Consider the following 24,245-nt stretch of genomic DNA (forward strand, 5'->3'; position numbering starts at 1 on the left):
AAGTTGCTCTTTCATTCCAAAGTCTGTACCTTCTCCCCCAAAAGCTTGCCTTCTAGCAGCTTAACTCAGCTTTCTGAAATAGAGCTACTTCAGTAACAGCTTTCTGCCATCTCCCACCTCACGGCCACAAGAGGCTCCTGTGGAGCACCATTTCCCTCCCTCGTTTCCTTTTTCTCTCAGATAGCTGGCTTTAAGGCCAACCCGCTTCCTTGGTGGTGGTGTTCTGCCCACATGAAGGGCTAAATTTTTTTTTTAATGTTTTGTTTTTTAATTGTTTTTTAATATTTTGTTTTTTAATTGATTTTTTAATTGATGTTTTATAGAAACATCAATTGACTGCCTCCTGCACACTCCCCACCAGGGATTGAGCCCATAACCCGGGCATGTGCCCTGACTGGGAATCGAACCAGGACCTCTCAGTCCATTAGATGACGCTCAATCCACTGAGCCGCACCAGCTGGGCCTGGAGGGCTAAATTATTATTTGGAGGGGGACTAAATTAAATAAACCTTGTAGTCTTCACCTGGCTGAGTAGGATAAGTTCCTGCCATCAGTCCAACATCTATGATCGTCTTAATGTGACTTCTCTTTATCATCCTTTAAATCCTAACCCTGTAAGTTTACCAGGCTTGTTTTCTTTCAGCACGCCATACCCACTACCTGCAAGAGCTGTGTCATCTTAAAACTCACTCCTCAGCACTGACTTTGCTCTTGTTGGTTCTGACCTTATATAACCACCTTGGATAGTTGTCCCCATTAGTCAGCCAGAACAGGTACCCCATTTGCTTTCACTGTTGACCAGCTCCCTGTCCAGTTTTTTTTTTTTATCCTCACCTGAGGACCTTTTTCCATTTTGTTGTTCAGATAGAATGGAAGGGAGAGAGAGAGAGAAACATCAACGTGAAAGGGATACCACCTGCCACCTGCACAACCCAACCAGGGCTGGGGACAAACTGCAACCGAGGTACATGCCCTTAGCAAGAACCAAACCCGGGTCTCTTAGGACAACGCTCTAACCGCTGAGCCAAACTGGCCAGGGCTCCCTGTCCAGTTTTAAGAGGGGTCTCTCTAGATAGTTCTCCAGCTCTATATCCCTGGGAGCCTCCTTCTAGTCTTCTCCTTTTCTTCTCTGTTATGCCTCTTTGCCTAAACTAAGATCTAAAAAAAGCTGTTAGGTGTGGAACCATAGTACAGTTGACCCTTTAACACGGGTTGGGGCGCTGACCCCCCTCACAGTTGAAAGTTCATGTATAACTTTTGACTCCCCAAACACTTCAGTCATCTCTTGCTATCTGCAGGGGATTGGTTCCAGGAATCCCCACATATGTCCAGCCACAGATTAAAAATACTGTGTTCAGCCCTGGCCGGTTTTGCTCAGTGGTTAGAGCTTAGGCCCGTGAACCAGAGAGTCCCAGGTTCGGTTCCCACTAGAGGCACGTACCTCGGTTGCAGTTTGTCCCCCACCCCAGTTGGGATCGTGTGGGTGGCAACCACTCAAAGTGTCTCTCTCACATCAATATTTCTCTCTCTCTTCCTCCCTCTTTCCCTCCTGCTCTATCTGAAGATAAATGCAAAAAAAAAGGTCCTCAGGTGAGGATAAAAAAATAATTAATTAAAAATAAATAAAAATACTGTGTTCAATTTGTGGTTGCTTTAATTCGTCGAAACCTGAGAATACAGAGGACTAACTATATATTTAATGAAAAAAAATCCATCCTCATATAATGGACCCATGTAGTTCAAAAACCTGTGTTGTTCAAGGGTCCACTGTCTTTTTCTTCCCTTGTCATTGTGTGAGTCCGGCTTGTACACTTGGTTGCTTTCAAGCCTATTTGGATATTAGCAGTTCTAATGGCTTAAAAGCCCCAATCTTTAGTCTGGACTAATAACTGTGTAAAGAAAAGTCAGTGTTGGGAGGGAAATGTGGTAGAAAAACTCATTCTACCCACTAGTACCCTAAAAACCAATAAAATCTAAGTAAGGTGATTCTTAATTAGAATTATTAACTGTTCTGGTTGAAGAGAGGACCCAAATCCCTAACTCCCAAGGCAACCCAGGGCTCCTAGTTAGCCCATGTAGAAAGCACTGATCTATATCATTTCTTTGATCCACTACTTTAATAGTCCTGTGGTTTTTTAATTAATTTATTGATTGATTTATTTATTCACTTTATATTCCTCACTCGAGGATTTTTTTTTTCCATTTATAATCAGATAGGGAGGAAAGGAGCAAAAGTGCGAGACAGAGAGAAACATCGATGTGAGAGAAACATCGATGTGAGAGACACATCGACTGGTTGCCTCCCAGTCGACCCAACCAGGACCGGGGACAAACCGCAACTGATGTACATGCCCTTGACCAGAATCAAACCCCCAACTCATTGGTCCGGGGCCGACACTCTAACTGCTGAGCAAAACCGGCCAGGGCTATTTATTTTTTAATAGTTTATTGATTTTTTTGTTTTGTTAATCCTCACCCGCGGATATTCTTTCTATTGATTTTTAGAGAGAGTGGAAGGTAGGGAGGGAAGAAGAGTGGGATAGACAGAGAGAGAGAGAGATCGATATGAGAGAGACACATCGATTGGTTGCCTCCCGCACACGCCCCAACCAGGGCTGGGGATTGAACCTGCAACCAAGGTATGTGCCCATGACTGGGAATTGAACCTGTTACCCTTCAGTGTGTGGGCCAGCACTCTAACCACTGAGCAACACCTGCCAGGACTATTGATTTTTTTAGAGAGAGAAACATCCATGTGAGTGTAACATCGGTAGGCTGCCTCCTGCACACACACACACCCCCAACCTGGGTATGCACTGTTGACCAGGAATGGAACCAGCAACCTTTTAGTGCATGGGACAGAATCCAACCAAGTCACACCAGCCAGGACTATCATTATTATTACATTTTTTAATCCTTATCCAAGGATATGTTCTTTATTAATTAATTCATTCATTTTTATTTTAGACAGAGAAACATCAACATTGGTTGCCTCCTGTACATACCCCGACTGGGGATTGAACCCACTACTGAGGTACATGCCCTTGACTGGGAATTAACCTGCAACTCTTTGGTCCTCAGGCTAATGCTCTTTACCACTGAGCCAAACCAGGCAAGGCTATGGTTGAGGATTTTTAAATTGCCAGTAATGAAGTATCTAAGATCTTCCCCAAAATGCTCTAAAGAAATGAACATTATGTTTTTTTTTATATATTTATACCCTTGTTTAATCTATAGACATTGAACAAATTCATTTACCAGATATTTACTGAGACCTGCAATAGGTAGGCATTGTGCAAGGCATTGTGAGAATACAAAGATAAAGAGAGGCAGCCCCTCTCCACAAGAAGCTTAGATGAACTGAGTCATGTACCGAAAAAAGACACAGTAACCCTGGCCAGGTTGGCTCGGTTGGGCATTGTCCTGTGCACTGAAATGTTTCAGGCTCAATCCCTAGTAATGAGCATGCTGGAGGCAGCCAGTCCATGTTACACTCTCACATTGATGTATTTCTCTCTCTCTCTCTCTCTCTCTCTCTCCCTTTCTCTCTAAAATTCTATTTTAAAATCCTTTAAAAAAAAAAAAAAAAGACAGACAGTAAACCTTCTTCTGCTCACTAGCAAGAACAGAAATGCAAATGCTAGCAACTTGAAGGTACCATTTCAAATTAAAGAAGAGAAAAAAAAAGGAGGGGCTACTGTGGACTGGACTGTAGCAAAGCTCCATGGCTGGGCAGGGGTGATGTGATTGGGTTCAGTTGTTCTGGATTAGCGATCTGGCATGTACACAGCTATAAAATGTAGGAACACTCCAAGGGAGCAAAAAAGCGGAAGGGGGATTGGAACAAAGATATTCATTCCTCCTCCCCCTCCACCCTGCCACCGAGTGTTGGATGCCTATGAGGCGATGGTCTGAGTTCTTCAGAGACCCCATCAGTGTTAAAAAGTATACCATAAGTAACACCAAATGGTTAAGTTATTATCTCTGGTAGTAGAAATAAGTTGTTAAATATAGATGTCCTGGTGAGGATCAGAAGTTAATCAGTGTGATGTTAAGTAACATTATGACCCTCTTGAGTTCTCAATAACTTGAGGATGAAGCGTATTGGGTAGGAGGTAGCTGTACTGAGAAGGGGGCAGGCAGCTCATGGGGCAGCCCTGACTTTTTCATGCATGGCATTCTGAGCCCCTTACACTCTCTCATTTGTCCCTCCAGGAGAAGTGTGCCCAGTACTGGCCCTCAGATGGGCTGGTATCCTATGGAGACATCACAGTGGAGCTGAAGAAGGAGGAGGAATGTGAGAGCTACACCATCAGAGACCTCCTGGTCACCAACACCAGGGTAAGAAGGCTGGTGGATGAGGCTTCTTCCACAGGAAAAGCCTGGGTGCCCCTCTGATGGCCTTTCTAATGGCCCTTCCTCCAAAGGAGAACAAGACCAGACAGATCCGGCAGTTCCACTTCCATGGCTGGCCTGAAGTGGGCATCCCCAGCGATGGAAAAGGCATGATCAACATCATTGCAGCCGTGCAGAAGCAACAGCAACAGTCAGGGAACCACCCCATCACTGTGCACTGCAGGTACTGCTTACCCCAGCGCTCAGAAGGGAGAGAGAAAGTGATGAGAAGCAGGCGTGTTGGAGGCGATCGTGAGCGTGTCATACAGTGAGGAAAGGTGGACAGGAGTGGGTGTTGGTGAGCACATGGCAGTCACCTTTGATGACCCCAGGACAGGGCCAGATGATAGGAGAGGATCCTGGTGTTTGAACTTTGCACATATATGCTGGGAACCTGGCCTCCTTATAAACACAGGAAAGAGAAAAGAGCAAGTACTGAAGACAGTTTGAAGAAAAATGAACAAGACTAAGAATATAGTTGTGAAAGAGAAGAGGAGTCAGGGGTGTCTCCCAGGTTTCAGTCAAGGTTACTGGTTGGTTTGGCTCAGCAGTTAGAGCATTGGTCCGAAGACTGAAGGGTCATGGGTTTGATTCCCAGTCAAGGGCACATACTTCAGTTGTAGGTTTGAGCCTGGTCCAGGGTCATGTGGGAGGCAACCAATGGATGTGTCTCTCTTACATGTATGTTTCTCTCCCTCTCTTTCTCTCTCCTCTCCCCCTCTCTTTCTCTCCTTCTCCCTCCCTCTCCTTCCTTCCCTCCCTTCCACTTTATAAAAGTCAGTGGAAAAATATCCTTGGGTGAGGGTTAACAACAGCAAAAAATTCATACAAATTGGTTTTGAAAATAGAAAAACGAGCAAAGGAACTTCTAGGAATGTATCCAATAAATGTTTTTCAAGTGGCCAAATGGAATAATTACAAGGGTTAAAGCACTGCTTCTAATAGTAAAAGATTATAAATACTTTAAACATATATTAATAGGGGACTGAGTCAGTATGTTCTGATATATCCTATACTACAGAGCTGCAAAAAATTAGTGAGGAAGCTGTTTATAGTCTGGTGTGGAATAATCCTCTAGATTTGTTTTTGGTGAGAAAAGCAGTGAGACAGGGAAAGAGTATGTATATGTTTATGTTGTTATATGCATAAAATATCTCTGCAATGACACACAGGGACCTGATGACACTGCTTGTGTTCCAGGGGGAAATTTGAAGGGCAGAGAAATGAAGTAGGAAGGAGACTTGTCACTATTTTGGACCTTTTTGAAGTTTGAGCTATGCTAATTATCTGTACAAAAATAAATCTTGTTTTTTTATCCTCACCCGAGGACATTTTTTGATATTTTGTTCAGATAGAGTGGGAGGGGGACAGAGAGAGAGAGAAACATCGACGTGAAAGGGACACATCGATTGGCTGCCACCCGCACGACCAACCAGGGCCGGGGACAAACTGCAACCGAGGTACATGCCCTTAGCAGGAACCGAACCCAGGTCTCTCTGGACCACAGGCTGACTCTCCAACCGCTGAGCCAAACTGGCCAGGGCCCAAGGACATTTTTTGATATTTTGTTCAGATGGAGTGGGAGGGGGAGACAGAGAGAGAGAGAGAGAGAGAAATATCGACGTGAAAGGGACACATCGAGTGGCTGCCACCTGCACGACCCAACGAGGACCGGGGACAAACTATAACCAAGGTACGTGCCCTTAGTGGGAACTGAACCTGTGCCTCTCTGGACCGCAGGCCGACGCTCTAACCACTGAGCCAAACCAGCCAGGGCTCTCCCAGTCTTTTAGACCAGAGCCAGGCCAAGTAGGGCCCATCAACAAATCCAGCCTGCCACCTGGTTTTGTGTGAGCCTACAAGCCAAGAACTGTTTTTATATTGTTAAATGTTTCTTTTTAAATCAAAAGAAGACTATTTTATGATATGAAAATTACATAAAACTCAAGTTTTATTGGAACACGACTGTGCTCATGTGTTTATGTATCGGTCATGGCCGCTCTCATGCTCCAGTAGTAGAGCTGAGACCACAGTGGCACCCTCATCATCTCGCACTGCTGCTTAGCACACAAGAAGTTACAGTTGCCCAGTTATTACTCGATTTTGTGTCTTCCCAGCAAAACCTAAGATATTTTTTGTCTGACCCTTTACGGAATAACTTGCCAGCCTTTTTCCTAGATGATTACTTCATACCTCCTTTCAAACCTCCAACACATCTCCCATCCTTGATTTCAAGAGGTGACTGTCTTTTCTATTTGACTAAGAAAAGAGAAGCAACCAAGAGAGAACTTGCACATATTCCTACCACCATAGCTCCCCATCTACCTCTACTGGTGCTATGGGCCCCGCAGCCTCCTGTTCAGTGGATGAGTTGTCTGACCTCTTTGAATCCAGCTACATTAATAATAATATATCTGTTATTGTGGAATATTACCAGGAACAGCATCTGAAAACAAACATACATTTATCTCATAATCTCTGTGCTCAGGAGCCTGAGCCTGTCTCAGCTGAGTGTTGTGCTTCAGGGTCTCACAAGACTATAATCAAAGTGCTGGCCAGGGCTGTGGACCCACCTGAGGCTCAAATGGGGAAGGATTCATTTCCAAGCTTACTTAGTTGTTGGTAGCATTTGGTTCTTTGTAGGCTGCTGGACTGGGGGCCTCTTGTTTGATGTTTCTGGCCACATGGACCTTTTCAGTATAGTTATTTGTTTTTTCTAAGCCAACAAAGGAGAAAGCATCTCCTTGCAAGACAGGCATTATGATCACATGTAATGTAATCACATATGTGTAACTGTATACATGCTATCACCCTTGTTATTTTTGTTGGTTGGAAGCACATTACCGGTCCCCCCCTACCCCCCGCACATTCAGGGGAGAGGGATCACACAAGGGAATGAGCACCAGGAGGCAGGGAACTTGGGGCCATACTAGAGTCTGTCTGTATCTCCACCCTCCACTTGGATAGCAGTTCTGTCCCCTTTTATCTCCTGAAGGACTTTGCTATCCTACATGATCCTAGGATAACTACCTAGATAACTACCATCTTCATACATATATGCTATAATTTCTCCCTTCTTAATACTTTTTCAAAAAAAATCTTGCCTCCAGTTCCCCTCCAGCTACTCCTCTTATTTCCCTGTTTTTCTTAATAATAAAGCTTCTCAAAAGATTTGTTTATGCTTACTCTCCAATTCCTCTCCTCCCATTCTCTCTTGATCCCATTCCAGTTAATATCTCTCCCCCCTCCCCCCTCCCCCCCTCCAGCTGCCCATGAGAGCCACCTGTAACCTTCACATTGCAGAATCCAGAGATCACTTCCCAGTTTTATTGTCCTTGACATTCATTAGTATTGGACAGTTGATCTCTCACATCACTGTAGAATGCTTTCAGCATAGCTTTTCTCCTGGTTTTTGTTGTTGTTAGCTGTTCCTTCTCTGTCACCTTTACTGATTCCTCTCCATCTGTGGTCCAGGGCCCAGTCCTTGGACCTCTTCTGTCAACTAACAGTCACTCCCCTAGGTGAGCCCATCTTTAGCTTTGATACCAACACCCAAATCTTTATCACCAGTTCAGTCTCTCCCCTAAACTCCATATTCATGTATCTGTCTGTTTTCCCTACTCAACATTTCCACTTAGGCGTTTCAGAACTCCTAAGCCTACTTACTGTTGCCTCAACCTACCCCAAATCAGTAAATGGCATTTCAGTCAGCACTCAACTCAAGTAAGATGCTTCGAAGCCATCCTTCTTTCTTTTCCTCACATGCACATCTAATGCCCAGCCTTGCTCTACATGCAAAATAATCTCAGAACCAAGTGTTTCTCACTCCTTCCACCAGATCCCCCTGTCCAAGCCACCATCCCCTTTTCCCAGTAATTATACTAGTCTCACTGCTCTTCTTGTTTCTGCCCTTCCTCCATTTTCAACACAGCAGCCTGAGATTCGCTTTTAAAACTTCAGTCAGACCACATCACTCCTTTACTCAGAATCTAACAATTCTAAAGGCCCCATGTGACCTGAGGGCTCTGACCGCACCCCAGCACTCTCCAGCGTGCCTTCTTTCCTTCCATCCATCAGGTCCAGCTACACACTGTCAGCACCTAGGTATGTCCTGCCTTGAGCCTGAATGCTGCTTTTTCAGACAGCCATCCAGCCTTGCGCTCACCTTCTTTGGGTCTCTGCTCACATGGCAAAAAGTCTTCCCTGAACACCCTACTCACAATAGCAGCTCTCCCCACCCTTCCCAGAACTTTTATTTCTCTTTTCTTCCCATGCTGCATATCTTACCACCTGGGGACTGCTACCCACCACAGGCCCTACCACACAGCAGGCATTCAGTAGGGTCTGGTGAGTGAACCAACAGAGAACATTAAACAGGGTGGACAATGTCATGGCGAGAATCTGGATTCCTAGGATTTAGGAAGAAAATAAGAGACATGGAAAAGAATCGGCATACACACCAGTGCAGAGAGGCAGGGTTTGTCCTGGGGAGGAGAGGATTAGAACTGTAACATGAATGAGCAGCGGGTCAGAGCAACTGAGGCTTGTTTGTAGGTAGACAGCAAAGGCTCAGTGCATGCAGGGATGGGGGTTTGCGGTTCTTCACCACTATCCCATGAGTTAGACCCTGACCAGGCAAAGTGGGTGGTGCAGGAAGGGCAATAGGGGTGCACCTGCCTCCCCAGAGCTGTGTGAGCAAGGGGCTTATATGATGAGCCAGTGGGCCTCCTGTCTTACCCCAGCACCAAACTCAGCCTTTATCTGCTCATTGCCACTGTCACCCACCTTGTCAGCACAGAGGGCTGGTGTATTATGTGTGTTTCCTCTATTACAGTGCAGGGGCAGGACGGACGGGGACCTTCTGTGCCCTAAGCACAGTCCTGGAACGGGTGAAAGCGGAGGGGATTCTGGATGTCTTCCAAACCGTCAAGAGCCTGCGGCTGCAGAGGCCACACATGGTCCAGACACTGGTATGCTGCACGTCTGTCTACACCATTGCACATACTGTAGCCCATTTTGTCAGGGTCAGCTCAGGGAGAGGTTCATCCTAGGGGCCCATATGGTTGTCAAAGCCTAAAGGAACCACAGATCCACCCTTTCCTTCCCCTGGGTGCCCCAGACAGAGAAAGCCCTGGGAGGCAGTGAGAACTGGGGCATGGCTCTGTCACCAGTGACTCTTACTGATGCATCCCCTGCCTGGCCTGGGCAGGGGACCCTCAGACTATGTTGGCCCTTATGGCCTCTATAAAGGCTAGTAAGGGGTGCAGGGTGCCCCATGGGCTTGTCTACAGTTCTCTGTGAGTACAGGGAGGGGAAGACTCAGGAGTGCCTCCTCTCTTCTACTCAGGCTCCCTGTTAAGTGGTCTGGCTCCTGACAGTCTGACCAGTAACCATCAAATATGGGGAAAGTAAGTTTTAAGATGTTGGGAATTAATGAGGTGCCTCGAGCCTGACAGCCATGGTGAGGTGTGGGCCACACAGAGCCATCTTCCCGCCTGCTCTACCTGCACGCACACCTGCCTCCTTCTCTCTGGCCACCTCCGTGGGTAAATTAGCTGTACTCACCCCAGAGAGGTGCTGTGAGCTCTGGCAGGAACTGCGTGTATGTCGTTCTCTGCAGTAACCCTGGCTTTTCCCTCTTTTCGCTCCCCAGGAACAGTATGAGTTCTGCTACAAGGTGGTGCAGGAATATATTGACGCATTCTCAGATTATGCCAACTTCAAGTAAGAGATGATGACACCCGTGGACAAGAGAATTGCTTTTAATATTTTGTAATATTCTGTTTTGTTAATATACCCAAAATTGTGTATATATCTTATAACTGTTTTAGAAATTGGTACATAGGCTTCTATTACTTATTAGGTGGAGATTTTATATGTAAATGTGTTAGCACTGATAGTCCTTTTTCCAATGTTTTATTGGGGAATTAAATAGCGTGATGTTTGGATTGATATCGTGAAATTTTTTTCCTGGAAATTGGGCTGTATTGTTCTGTGGTTTATACATCTTTTCCTAAAGAAGAAACACAAAACCCTTTCCAGGTAGCTTGGCATCAAGTAAGAAAAAAAAGCACAAAGTTCTCAGAGCTCTTGAGGAAGTTGGTTGTCCCAGTGCCCTTTTAGGCGCCCTGCACTCCTGCTCTGTAAATAATCTCTCCCCTCCCTGCTCTGCGCAGCCCCTTCTCCCACTGCCGACACCTATCGTGGGTGAGGGGACCAGAGCAGTGTCTCTGTCACTACACTAGGGATTATCAGGTAATAAAAGCTTTGCCTCCCTGAGGAAACGTCTCTCCCTTTGTGTGGGGTGGGGCGGGACAGGGCTCTCCTAGGCCACTCCTGGCCCTGCTGTTACTGTTTAGTCTCAACTGACCGCAGAGAAGCCACAACCCTCCTGTCTCCTCCTTTCTAATAAGCGCAGCCCCTCCAGCTCTTGGCTGCATGCCAAAGACTTGCCTTCCCCTTCCAGCACACCTGTGGTGCAGTGGTCCCAGCCAGCCTGGCGCCCCTGGAAGATGGCCTGGGGCATGGAGGAGAGGAGGTGGCTCAGGGCTAAGGCCAGCCTGACCTCTCTGGTGCTTTGCTACAAAACTATCTGGATTGTGTCACTGCGTCCAGAATAAGTCTTTATACTCACACTTACTGTGTTAAATGGCTTCAGTTTTCTTTCATGTCTTCCTCATTTCCAGGACTTCTGTGTGGAAGTGCCTCGGATCCTGGACAGTAGGAGTCTTAGGTTCCAACTTGATTTTGAGCCTGAATATTAGACAAAACTGTCTTTTATGTCTCAAATAAGGTGGATGTTCATTTATTTCTCATATAACAGTCTGCCCAGTCCAGAGACCCAGTATCCTCCCATCCCATGATCCCAGTGTCCCTTAGGTGTTATTCTTTTCTTCATGGTTGAAGCTGGATCACTGTCTTTCACATGGAGAACCAAAGAGTGTGGAGAGCAAACAACTTCATTTTTAAGGACATGAAGAAAAATTTGTGCTTTTCATTTTCACACATATCCCATTGGCTAAAACCTAGTCATAAGGCCATACCTAGCTACCAGGGGTGCTGGGAAACATAGTCTTTGGGAGCACAGTTAGGAGGGTGGTCTGTCCACTGCCTCCTGTCCTCGTGAGCAGCTCATCATGGGAACAAGAGAGTAAACTGGTTGTCATGGCTGTCTGTGCAGGACTGAGAGAGCCTTATGGCCTGCGGGGCATTTCTTGGGGAGCAGGGGCAGGCCCTGAGCCTCCTCAGGCTGTGATGAGTGAGAGGTGCACCCTAGCCTGGTCCATAAAGGCACACTTGAGAAATTAGAGCTGCTGTGCTTCTTGGGTGAGGTGGGACTTGAACTGGACCCAAGGGATGCTGGAAATTATGAGTGAAGGGAGGAACCATCATGTGGGGCCACATTACAGGGGACCTTGGAGTCCAAAAGCAAACAAGGACACAGCGTCTCCAAGATGGAAGCCAAGTTTTGTGCCACATATTCAGGATATCTGTGGGGACACCACGACAGACCACCTCTGGAAGCTTGTAAGAGGTGAGTGTGTGTGAGTGGAGGTACTCAATCCTTCTATGTGAACTAAGGAACTCCAAGGGGCAATAAACTCCAATTTCAGTAGTTTTAGAAGCAGCATGAATAAATTAAGCAAAGACAGAATCTGACATACTTCTGATGAGGGTGCTGTGTTTGGGAAGGAGACCCTGGCTTCTTACAAGTACCTTTTGTCTGATGCCTCTGTGACCAAGTCCAGGCAGATGGAAGCGGGCAGGCCAAGTTGGGTCGGCAAGCTGTGCCAGGAACGTCAGAAGAGCCCTCCACACTCCCCGCCTCCCTCCTCCCATCAGGCTGCCCGCCTGCTGTCCCAGGCTGGTCCTGAGCAGCTGCACGCCATTGTGTTCTGATGGTTTTCTGCGGCAGTCCATGCTGATCTGGTCAGTGGCTGGGCCAATACTTTAAATAACACCTGGTTAATAAACAGGTGTCTTAAACAGAGCTTACATGGTTTGAGAGACATAAACCCAACAGGAGCTGGTCTAGGCTAAAAGGAAAGTGTAGGGGAGCTCATGCAGCATAGCTGTGGGGAGGGCAGGGTGACTCCTTCACTCAGTGCCCACTCCTCATCCAGCAGTAAGGATTTCTTAGGACGGGAAGAGCGATCCATTTGCCCACCGCACACCAAGAGCTCTGGGGCCTGCCACACTCTCAGAGACTTCACTTCAACAAGTCAGCTCTCTCGTGTCATCCCATGGACTGAGAGGTCCCAGTTCAATTCCCAGTCAGGGCACATGCCTGGGTTTCAGGCTCGATCCCCATTAGGGGGCATGCAGGAGGCAGCTGATCAATGTTTCTCTCTCCCTTTCTCTCAAAAAAAAAACAAAAACAAAAGTCAACTTTGTTTCCTTCATCACTTCCCCCACCAAATGATCAAGTTTTTCTTTTAAAGAAAGAGGGGAAAAAAAACTCTCCCCAGGCTTAACTTCTTGTCCCTTTATGATAGACTTCTTGAAAAAGTCTACACTCTCTTTCCTCTTTCCTCCTTCTCACTTCATTTCCTTTCTTGTTCTTGCCAAGGCGGCCTGTGCACTGAGTCCCAGGGATCCCCTGTCTCTGCCCACTAGTTCCCCCTTTGTGTTAAGTGACTCCCTTCTGACTGACCCTCACTCTGGCAGCCATTCTGCCTTCTCCCTCTGCAGAGGTGGGGCATTCCTGCCGTCTGTCTGCTGTGGATCCTCAGCTTTCTCCAAGCCTGAGCTCCAGGTCCACATATCCTGCTTCCTGCTGCATTACCCCACATGGGGTGACCCACAGGCACCTGTCCCATGCTCCCTGCAGCCCTCTGGCATTCTCTGTACCCCTTTCACCCCCACTCCCACCTTGCTCCAGCCCTTGGATCGACTGGCAGCTCTGTGTTGACTCTTCTCCATTTTGTTCCTTACAATGGAACACCCGCTGCTGTTGTTCCCACGACTCTAGCTAACTCATCTTCTGCCTTCATCCCAGACCACCTGATCAGGGGTTTGTGCCTCTCTGTGCTCCAATGCCCCCTGAGCTCTTCTCTCTGAACCTCCGCTTTCCCCACTGACAACAAGCAACTCCCAGACTGGAATGGTGTCCTCTCCCCAGAGCAGAGAATTAGTTTCAACTTGATGAACAAATGGCTTTGTATGCTGCTGAGAAGGATAAGAGGATGCATCCCAGAGCTTATCGTCTGGAAGGGGACAGCAAACATTCCTGAAAAGCTAGGTATGTTGCAAGAAAGAAAGGGCCCAGGGCTTCCCTTAAGAAGTTCGGTCGTTCTGGTTTGGATTTTTTAGGAAAAACCACAAATTACAGAAAAAATAGTCTACGGCCATACCACCCTGAACACGCCTGATCTCGTCTGATCTCGGAAGCTAAGCAGGGTCGGGCCTGGTTAGTACTTGGATGGGAGAAAAAATAAAAGTATCCCCATTCCTCATTGAGTAAAACATTCTGTAAACTCAAGTCAGAACAAAGCTTGTTTACCGAACTCTAAGAATGATTTTTACTAAACCACAAAGCAATTGTTTTTCTAAAAATTAACCCATGCATCTAGGAACAAAGTCTGTTTTTCCTAAAACAATTTAATTGAACACATATTCATTTCAGGTCCCTGCCAAATAAGTCGATTTGGAAATTCACACATGTGCTCTCCTGCCTGGGCAGCTGAATTCCAGGGGCCCACGACCTACCATAGTGCCCATTATGCCATTCCCTCCCCCATCTTTGCCACAGGATTTGATGTTCCTGCTCTCCCAGTGACTGGCCACCATGGTGCCAAGCCCGACCCAGGCCTTTGTATTTGCTGTTCAGCTCAATTGCAGAGATTGGCTAGTAACCCTGTAAATAGGCCTCTGCCCCCCCGGAGGCTGATGGCTGGAGATAGAAAGCTGAGCTGACCCACACTGAGAGATGGATGCATGCTTCCAGTGTCCTAAGGTAGCTGTGCCCAAATCCAGAAATAGTCCTATGTTGAGCACAGGATGGGGAGGGGTTGGAACCTCGAGAGGCAAAGTTATCCCTACCCACTGCTGATAGCCCCACAGATGCTGCACTGTCCCCTTAGCTGGCCCTTCTCATAGGCCTGCTTGGAGGGGATAGAGGCCACCTGTGGGTAGCTGTGCCCCACCCAAACCTACCTCCACCTGGAGTGACCCAGCCCCGGTGTCCAGGTGTGTGGATGAGGACTAGTCCACCCCATTTTACAGGAGGGCAAACAAGCCCTCAGGAAGGGTGGTCAGAGCCTCCCCTGGATCTCTTAACAAACAAGCTACTGTGCTCCCCACTCGTAGGCCACCACTTTTCCCACTGGTGAGCCTCGAGCTGGGTGGAACTCAGGGTGTACCGAGGCATTGCCCCTCTCCGGCCACAATTTCCTATTTTGGTCAGGAAAGGCCATAAGGTCTTCCTTTCTAGGCCTAAGGACAGGAGCTTGAGGACCACTGCTGCCATTTCCACGACGCTAACTTGAGGAGGCAGCCTGGGAAGTGGGAAGATGATTCAGGGCAGAGGCCAGTCTGGAGCAGAAGTCCTATGACCTCCAGATCCCTGTGAAGATGCAGAGGGAGCCTCAGTCTGGTGACCTCAGGGTCAGTGGCTGAAAATATACTAGTAACATGCAGGGGGAAGGGAAGGAGGTAGGGTGGTGAGCTGCTTCCCTTCCCTCTCTGAGACATTGCTGAAGTTCGTGGGCTGCATGAGGGGGTGGAGCCACCTGATCAATAAATCCTTGGGCTCTCTGGGGTGCCCTGCTGCCTGGAGGAGCCACCTTAAGGAGCCACTCATCCACAGCTCTTCCTCCCTCTGAGTGAGGAGGCTGCCCTCCCAGGGCTGGGACTCCTGGATGGAGCTCCATCCTGGGTGGGTAGCACACTGATCCTCTTCCTCCTCCCAAATCCCTCTGCCCATGCACCATGCCCAGAAAAGCCCCCTTTCCCTCTTCTCTCCCCAACAAAACTTCTGTGTCTGCTTGCTGCCCCTAGTGTGGGAGAGAGGAAAGGTAGAAGCACTTGCCCCTGTCACCACACATCTGTTCATATCTCCACCTACCATGGAAGAGATATGACAAGCCACAGAGAAAAGGGCAGAGGGCCTGCCAGCCACTCTGGTCCCCCAGCACCAGGTGCCCCCAGTTGCCCCCACCCTGCTGCCTGTCTCCTGGAGAACACCCCTTTCCCTGATCCATTGGCCTGAAGTCTCTGTTTCCTTCTCCCAATTTCCACTTCTGGAATCCCCGAAGAAAGGGGAGTAGGCCAGACAGGCTGGGGTTGGCCCCCAGCTGGCAAGGCTGGGTAACCTTCAGGCCCCAAGGTTCTGGGAGAAGGCTCGCCACCAGGAGCCGTCATGGTTGGGACCCCTGTAGTCCTAGGGTGAGGGGCAATGGCAGAAGAGGGAAGGGCATTAGGAGACACTAAAGCTGCCCCTGAAGTGCCAGTTGTCCAAGAGGACCCTGGAGGAAGTGCAGAGGGGTATGGGTGGAAGTGTCAGACTCCTTGAGTCCTGTTCACTGTCCATGGCGATAGCCCTGCCAGGGCCAGCTCCAGGCTAGGCCTCCTGCTACTGCTGCTGACCACCCAACCTGGATCCTCAAAGACTCAGCTCTGGTCCCACAGCTGGTACCCTGGAGGAAAGTGAGCCTCCAGCTCACCTCTGCACCACCAGCATGCCCCAAGGCCCCATGTCTTCCCAGCCTGAGTGGGAGGAAGAAGGTGCTGGCTGGGGCTCCTTCATCTACCTTGAGCCTGGGGTTGGGGGTAGTGAGGGCAGGCTGCAGCCTCAGCTACCTTCTGAGGAAGGATTCTGGGCACTGCAGCAGGCAGTCCAGACCCGATTGCCCATAGCCTCTAAAGCTGTGCCCTGGCTTCCCCACCCCACCCCTGCTGGAGGGAAAGTGTGCCCTGGGAGGGCAGGACCACAGGCTGTGGACCCTCCGGGGGAAGCAATACCTGGTGCAGACACTGCTGGTAAGTAGGGTGAGGGCCTCCAGCAATGGCCACCAGGGGCCATGGTGGTTAAGGACTGGGGACTATGTAGGTGGAAGAGGGGGTAGACAACACTGAGACACCCCCTACCACAGCACCCCCAGCTGTTGATACTCCTGTTGCACATAAGCAGGGTGCCGTCTGCTAGTCTTCCTATTTCCCAGAATTCTAGACAATTTATGATACTTATGTTAAATTAAAATTAAAGGTTGGACGTCACTAGTGGAATAGGAAATAATTGTACTGTACTAAAAAACCTCAAGTAAGATAGTGACTAAAGTGGGGTCCCCCAGGCTTCTTTCTTGTCTAGTGAAGCCATTGTGTCCCCCTGCTAGTGGTAAGAGTTCCCCAAGCCATAGCAGAACACATGTGTGCAGATGGATGATTACTATTTTGCACATTATTTTTTCTGGCTTGATGATGATGATGACGACGACGACGACTTTAGGTGTTTGTTTTGAGTGCACAGGAGAGCACGGTAACTAAAGGAGAAAGTAGTAGACTCCTATAAGGCAAAACCTTATCGCCTAAGTTAAAACCGTGTGCGCTCAGGCGTCTCACACGTCAGGTTTGCGTAGGGTGGGTGGCCGCACGCCCCGGAAAGTGGAGGGCCCCACGCTGGGTGCACTGGACGCAGGAGCCGTCCACCCGCGGCATCCGCGCCCGCTCGCGAAGCCGAGCTCCCGCGGGAACGACCGGCCCCCTCCCCTGCAGACTGAACCCCGAACGCTGCGCCCTGCCGCCAATAAAGATGTGAAATCCCTGACGCTGCTGCCTCGAGTTCCCTCCGTCGTCCTCGTCCTCGGCCCCGACACTGAGACGCTCCCCCGCGTGGGGTCTGGAGGGACGCGGGCCGGCTTGCAAACGGAAGGGACACGGGGCAGGCCCGGGCCCCGCGGGCAGGGGACGGCGGCAGACACCGGCAGGGGATGCTCGCTCGCCGGCGGAGCGGGATCCCGGAGCGGGTGGCGGAAGGACAGACCAAGGACCACGTCCCATGCTGCCCCGCGGCCGCTTCCGGGCGCCCGTGATGCCCTGCGGCGCGCCCGGCGCCAGGCGGCCTCGGTCATGCTGCGCCCGCTGAGCTACCTGGGTGCGCGGCCCCGGTGCGGGCCCCCGGCCCCGCTGCTGCTGCTCGCGCGCGGCCGCAAGACCCGCCACGACCCACAGGCCAAGTCTAAGGTCGGGCGCGTGGCGACCCCTCCCGCGGTGGACCCCGCGGAGTTTTTCGTGCTGACGGAGCGTTACCGGCAGTACCGCCAAGTCGTGCGCGCCCTCAGGTGTGTGTCGGAAAGGGAGGCGGCTTCCGGGTGAGGGTGGGGCGGGCGGGCGAAGCGGGTGCCGACTCCGGGCGCGTCTCTGCCCAGGCTGGAGTTCGTGTCCGAGGTGCGAAGGAAGATGCACGAGGCCCGGGTCGGCGTCCTGGCAGAGCGCAAGGCGCGGGAGGACGCCACCGAGCACCGCGAGCTCATGGCCTGGAACCAGGCGGAGAACCGGCGGCTGCACGAGCTGCGGTGAGCCGGGCGGGGCGGGGCGGGGCGGGGCGGGGACGCCTGGCCTGCCCGCCTGGAACCCGGCCCGCTCAGTCTCGGCCTCCTGCTCCTCCAGGATAGAGAGGCTGCGGCAGGAGGCGCGAGAGCAGGAGCAGCTGCAGGCCGAGGAGAAGGCTCGTCAGGCCCGAGAGGCACAGGCCCGGGTGCAGCTCAAGGAGCAAGAAGTGCTGCAGCTGCAGGTGGGCCGCATCTCCACGGGGTGGGGCTGGAGGCCAGGAGCTCAGCCTGGGAGGCCTTCGGAGTCCTAGGTGTAGCGAAGTGGGGCGCCCGCTCGTGCAAATAGAGAGGGCGGTCTTGACAGCAGGTGCGGACTTGGGAGAGGGGTGCAAGGAGAGTGCCTGGCAGGTGCAGGACCTGGCGGTGAGAGTTGACATTGTAAGGTGTTCAAGTAGCTAGCAGGTGGTAAATTGGTGTCTGAGGGAGGGACCCCTGCAATCCACAAAGAGTTTGCATTTTGTCTTATGGATAATAAGTCACTGAAGGGTTAAATATTTGGACTAGGTTGGCAGGAGTGATCCAGCAACATGGATGAGGCTTGAATTAAAGTAATAGAGGGAGAAGGAGGAGTTTGAGAGAGTTTAAGGGTACATTGTCACAGTTGGTGTGCTGTGGTTCTGGCAGAGGTGTCCAGTGGATGGTTAAGAAAGAGGGCTGTGACAGGCTGCTGGAAGGGCAGTGGGGCCCACAAAGAGGACTCCCAGCATCCTTCCCAGGGGAGAGCTGCAGCCTCTCTGTCAGTGGGCTAAAGGCCAGCAGGCTGTGTGGGGGCTCCGATTCAGCTGCCTTCTCTCTCCCAATAGGAGGACGCAAAAAACTTCATCACCAGAGAGAACCTGGATGCTCGGATAGAAGAAGCGTTGGACTCCCCAAAGAGCTACAACTGGGCCATCACCAGGGAGGGGCTGGTGGTCAGGCCACAGCATGGGAGCTCCTAAGGGCCCAGTAAGGACAGTGCCTGCCCAGGGACTGTGTGTATATAGGGGTGTGAGTGTTGGGTCTGACCTAGAATAAAACAGTGGTGTTTCTTATGAAGAAGGATGCTCACCCTGTTCCAGTGTGGCCCTCATGCTCTGGCCTCTGCACCTGCCATTTGGTCATAAACTCCCACACTCAGTGCCCTTTTCTGCCCCATGTACAGCTGTCAGCACAACCCCAGACCTTAGAGGTCTCCATTTTACAGAGGAACAGACTGGACCATAGTCACAGGCCATGGAGGGCAAATTATAGTCCGTGGGCCAGATCTGGCCTACTACCTGTTTTTGTAAATAAAGTTGTATTGGAATACACCCATTCATTGACTACTTGGAAACTACAATGGAGATGATTAGTTGCAACAGGGACCATATATGACTTGCAAAGTGTAAAATATTTGTTATATGGCTTTTACAGAAGAAGTTTGCTGATCTCTGATCTAGGATTTTAGGGCTCCAGCCAGGAGTAGCTATCACCTGGTATCTGAGACACAAAGACTTCAATCAACATCTGGGATGAGGTTGAAGAGACATGTTTCTCTGAGCCAGAGCTGCTGCCCATTCACTTGACCTTGCCCAGGTACCACAAAAGGAAAAAATACAAAATCTCAGCTTTCCTGAACTCCCACATTATAGAGAGGGTCTGGGAACACCCAAGAAATGAAAACCTTTTAGGAAATGAGCAATCCCCCACATTCAGGTTAGGAAGCAGGGACTAGATGTCCAAGCAGAGAGCCTTGCACCTCTGAGGGTAATGGCCTCCTTCCTCAGGCTGGTAATAGCCCTTCTTTTCCCTGGCACTGAACCTGGGCACAGCACAGTGGAGGCCTTGCTTTCAGATGCTCAACATAACTTCTGGGGTGAGAGCTGATGGACAGATATTGTGGGCCATGGATTGGCAACTGTGCCCACAGCCTTGAACTTTGTTGTGAAGGGTGGACAGACCATCTGGTCTCCTGCAGTAGAAGCCTTTGGGGAGCTTTCACATGGGACACTGGGCCTGTATTAGGAAGAACAGTTTCATTCTTTCTAAGTCCCTTCCTCAGGGTGCAGACACAAGCCATCTGTCTTCAAGTAGAGCAGACAGTGTAATACATTCTTCATGTTCTGTCCTTGGGCTGCTTTCTCTTCACTGATGTGCTTTAGTATCCTGCATGGGGCTGTAACTCCTTAGCATTCACTGCCGATGCTGATGTGTCGTACAGAGCCACATCTAAACCAAGCTTCAGCATTTCATCCACCTGTAGCCTTCTTGCTGATATAGGCAAAAATAGGCAGCCCTTCAGGGTGAACTCAAGCCCAGTTCCATCTGTGCCTGCTTCTATTATTTTTTTTTTAATGCTCACCCAAGGACATTTTTACATTTATCTTCAGATGGAGGGAGAGAGAAACATCGATTGGTTGCCACCCACACAACCCCAACCAGAACCAGGGACAAACCGCATCTGAGGTACGTGCCTTTAGCTGGAATCGAACCTAGGACTCTGGTCCGTAGGCCATTGCTCTAACCACTGAGCAAAACCCGCCAGGGCTTTACCTGCTTTTTTTTTTAATCTTCACTCGACATTTTTCCATTTTTTTGTTCAGATAGAGTGGGAGGGAGAGAGAAAGAAACATCGATGTGAAAGGGACACATGGAGTGGCTGCCACCCACACAACCCAACCAGGGCTGGGGACAAATTGCAACCGAGGTATATGCCCTTAGCAGGAACCGAACCCAGGTCTCTCGGGACCGCAGGCCGACAATCTAACCGCTGAGCCAAACTGGCCAGGGCTGTACCTGCTTTTAATGGATGGATATAGAGTGCTGCAAGGTACACAAGTAGGCTAACTGATCCCACCAGTCCATGTGGCTGAGTTACGTGGTGTCCCACGGAAGAATGCCTAAGTTCCAGTAGAGCCCTGATAGCTAACCTGATGGGCATGGTCTTAAACCAAGATCTCTTCTGATTTTTTTCTTTTTTTTTTTTACCCCCAGGAGCTTTGCTGAGTAGGCATTTTTTCTCCAGGATTTATCTCCCCAATTAAGCATATATGTTTTACCAAGATGCCTGGATTCTTTTTTTTTTTTTAATCCTTACCCGAGGATATTTTTCCATTTATTTTCAGACAAAGTGGGAGGAAGAGATAGATAAAGAGAAACATTGATGTGAGAGACAAACATCGATTGGTTGCCTCCTGCATGACCCTAGCCAGGGCCGGGGACCAAACTGCAACCGAGGTACGTGCCCCTGACCGGAATTGAACCCAAAACTCTTCGGTCTGCGGGCCAATGCTCCAGTTGCTGAGCCAAACCGGCCAGGGCAAGACACCTGGATTCTTGTCCCTTCCAATTCTCCATGATAAGTAGCATGACATCAATGAAGTGGACCACCGTGATGTCCTGGGGGTGGGTAGTCAAGGTCTTAAAAATGAGGTTGTGCGAAACTAGAGTTGGCCCTGGACAGTGTTGCTCAGTGGTTAGAATGACAGCCCATGCATGGGAGGGTCATGGGTTCAATTCGTGGTCAAGGGCACATACCTGGATTGCAGATTTGATCCCTGGCCTGAGTCGGGCATGAGCAGGAGGCAACCATTCAATGTGTCTCACATCGGTGTTTCCCTCCCTTCCGGTTTCTCTAAAAATGCAATAGAAAAAATATCTTCAGGTGAAGATTAACAAAAAATTATAATAATAATATAAGAGATTAAAAAGACACTAGACATTCACTGGGGCTGGGCGGTGACGGTATACTGCCAGGTGAAGGAAAACTGCTTGTCATGGTCCAAGTAGACAGGAAAAGAGAAGGATATTTGCCACATGAATGGGTACTGGGTGCCTGCTTGATCTGCTCCATCATGGAGACCACACTGGACCTGAGTTTGTCTGTGCCTCAGTTTTCTCGAAAGGAAGATAGGTAAAATACAGGTATCAACCTATAAGATTGTTGTGGTAATTAAATGAGACATTCATGTAAAATAGAGTTTAATGCCTGGGAGTAAATGTTCAATACATATTTTTACTATATTGTTATTGTTGTTTTTGTTGTTGTTGTTGTTATTTTAATGAAACTAGCAAATGGGCATGAACTCATCATACCAGGGACTAAGAATTACATGCCAAATACAGCCAAAATGAGAATGAGTTGATAGAGGCCAAGATCTGCCCTGCAGCTCCCCTTAACTCCAGCAGAGGGCAGTCACCTCAAGACAGTGACAACGCCCTCAAAACTGTAAAATATAAAATTAGTAGATTTGACTAGGTTAGCCCACCCTTATCCTGGAATATATTCTAAGACCCCTAGTGGATTGCCTAAAACTGAGGATAGCACTGAACCTTATATACTATAGTATGTTTTTTTGAATACATACATACCTTTCACTTATGGGAAGCACATTAGGCCCTGGCTGGGTTGCTCCATTGATTAGACCATAATCCTGATACACCAAGGCGATGGGTTTGATCTTTAGTCATGGCACACCAAGAGTCAACGGCCCGGCCGGTGTGGCTCAGTGGATTGAGTGTCATCCCATGGACTGAGAGGTCCCGGTTCAATTCCTGGTCAGGGCACATGCCCTGGTTGCAGGCTCTATCCCCAGTAGGGAGCATGCAGGAAGCCAATGATCAATGTTTCTCTCTCACATCGATGTTTTTATCGCTTCCTTCCTCTATCTCTAAAAAATAAAAACAGTCCTGGCTGGTTTGGCTCAGTGGTTAGAGTGTTGGCCTGCGGTCCAGAGAGCCCCGGGTTCGGTTCCCACTAAAGGCACGTACCTCCGTTGCAGTTTGTCCCCGGCCCTGGTTGGGTCATGCAGGTGGCAACCACTTGATGTGTCCCTTTTGCGTCGATGTTTCTCTCTCTTTCTCCCACTCTATCTGAACAACAAATGGAAAAATGTCCTCGGGTGAGGATAAAAAATAAAATAAAAAATTTAAAAAATCAATAAAAACATATTTTAAAAAAGAATCAACCAATGAATGAATAAATAAGTGGAACAACAAGTCAATGCTTCTCTCTCTCTCCCTTCCCCTCGCTAGAATCAGTCAATCAATAAAATTTTTTTTTAAAGGAAGCACTTTATGGTTTCTCTTTGGCATATCTAAATTGCTAGCATCACTACTCTTGTTCTTTGGGGCCAGCATTGAGTAAAATAGGGGTTACTTGAACACAAGCACTTTGACACAACGGCAGTCGATCTGGTAACCCAGCCGGCTACTAAATGACCAACAGTGGGCAGCATGTACAACTTGGAAATGCTGGACAAAAGGGACAAAGGGATGATGCACATCACGTAGAGAACGGAGGAGGTCAGCACGAGTTTTATTATACTGCTCAGAACAGCACACAATTTAAAACTTAGGAATTGTTTATTTCTGGAGTTTTCCATTTAGTATTTTCAGACTGTGGTTGACCATGGGTAACTGAAACCACTGAAAACAAAACTGCGGACAAGGGGGGGCTACTGTATTCTATTGTATACATTTATTTCATTTTACTGTTGGTGGACATCTGGGCTATTTCCAGTTGGGGACTATTACAAACAGTGCCACTGTGATCAACATCCTTGGACATGTCTTTTTGATGCTCATGCTTGTGCATTTCTGGAGTGGAATTCCTGGATCAGACGTGTGTACATGTTCAGCTTCAGTAATACTACCAAACAGCTTTCCCAAGGAATTGTGCCAATCTAGACTCCTCAACAGTGTAAGGAGGTTCCCATTGTTCTACATTCACTTGGTAAAGCCAGACTTTTTAATGCTGGCTATTCCAGTGGATGTGTGTTTCATTACAGCTTTAATTTAATTTTTTTTCTTTAATTTTTTTTAAAGTTTTTATGTTTTTAATTTTTTTTCCTTTGTTGGTTTTAGAGAGAGAGAAAGGGAGAGGGAGAGAGAGATAGAAACATGAAAGAGAGAACATTGACTGGCCACCCCTGCATGCTCCCTTCTGGGGATCGGGCCCACAACCTGGGCATGTGCCCTGACCAGGAATCAAAGCCGTGGCCTCTTGGTGCCTGGGTCGATATCCAACCACTGAGCCACACCGGCCAGGATGTATATTCTTTTTTTTTTTTTTTAATCCTCATCCGAGGACATTTTTCCATTTTTTGTACAGATAGAGTGGGAGGGAGAGAGAGGAAGAGAGAGAGAGGGAAACATCGATGTGAAAGGGACACATCGAGTGGCTGCCACCCGCACGACCAACCAGGGTCGGGGACAAACTGCAACCGAGGTACGTGCCCTTAGCGGGAACCAAACCCGGGTCTCTCCGGACCGCAGGTGGATGCTCTAACCGCTGAGCCAAACCGGCCAGGGCAGGATGTATATTCTTATAACTGAATTCTACTC

General features: G+C 48.9%; 2 protein-coding genes across 7 annotated transcripts in view; both read left to right on the forward strand.

Moving 5' to 3' along the window:
• Window positions 1-10,349, forward strand: part of PTPRA (protein tyrosine phosphatase receptor type A) — a 150,615-nt gene extending 140,266 nt beyond the window's left edge. For 4 of the 6 annotated variants that reach the window (XM_036244288.1, XM_036244287.1, XM_036244291.1 and 1 more), the window contains 4 exons: window positions 4,216-4,341; window positions 4,428-4,579; window positions 9,230-9,365; window positions 10,049-10,340. In XM_036244288.1, the coding sequence (XP_036100181.1) occupies window positions 4,216-4,341; window positions 4,428-4,579; window positions 9,230-9,365; window positions 10,049-10,123 (489 nt within the window). In that variant the 3' untranslated portion in view covers window positions 10,124-10,340. Of the gene's footprint in view, window positions 1-4,215; window positions 4,342-4,427; window positions 4,580-9,229; window positions 9,366-10,048 lie in introns of all 6 variants that reach the window. The other 2 variants (XM_036244292.1, XM_036244293.1) reach the window with 2 other exon arrangements.
• A 7,108-nt stretch (window positions 10,350-17,457) lies between these two features.
• On the forward strand, window positions 17,458-20,303 carry MRPS26 (mitochondrial ribosomal protein S26). The gene is made up of 4 exons (XM_036245072.1): window positions 17,458-17,672; window positions 17,760-17,906; window positions 18,001-18,124; window positions 18,746-20,303. The coding sequence occupies exons 1-4, from the start codon at window positions 17,461-17,463 to the stop codon at window positions 18,878-18,880; spliced, it is 618 nt and encodes a 205-aa protein (XP_036100965.1). The 5' UTR covers window positions 17,458-17,460; the 3' UTR covers window positions 18,881-20,303.
• Window positions 20,304-24,245: the final 3,942 nt, after the last annotated feature.

Source organism: Molossus molossus, unplaced genomic scaffold (genome assembly GCF_014108415.1).
Source record: "Molossus molossus isolate mMolMol1 unplaced genomic scaffold, mMolMol1.p scaffold_m16_p_6, whole genome shotgun sequence".
NCBI lineage: Eukaryota > Metazoa > Chordata > Mammalia > Chiroptera > Molossidae > Molossus > Molossus molossus.

Bases quoted from the DNA above. Each gene is read 5' to 3' on its own strand.
- MRPS26 (XM_036245072.1), top strand. From the start codon at position 17,461: ATGCTGCGCCCGCTGAGCTACCTGGGTGCGCGGCCCCGGTGCGGGCCC. The intron at 17,673-17,759 runs GTGTGTGTCGGA...GTCTCTGCCCAG, and splicing joins CAAGTCGTGCGCGCCCTCAG to GCTGGAGTTCGTGTCCGAGG. The intron at 18,125-18,745 runs GTGGGCCGCATC...CTCTCCCAATAG, and splicing joins AAGAAGTGCTGCAGCTGCAG to GAGGACGCAAAAAACTTCAT.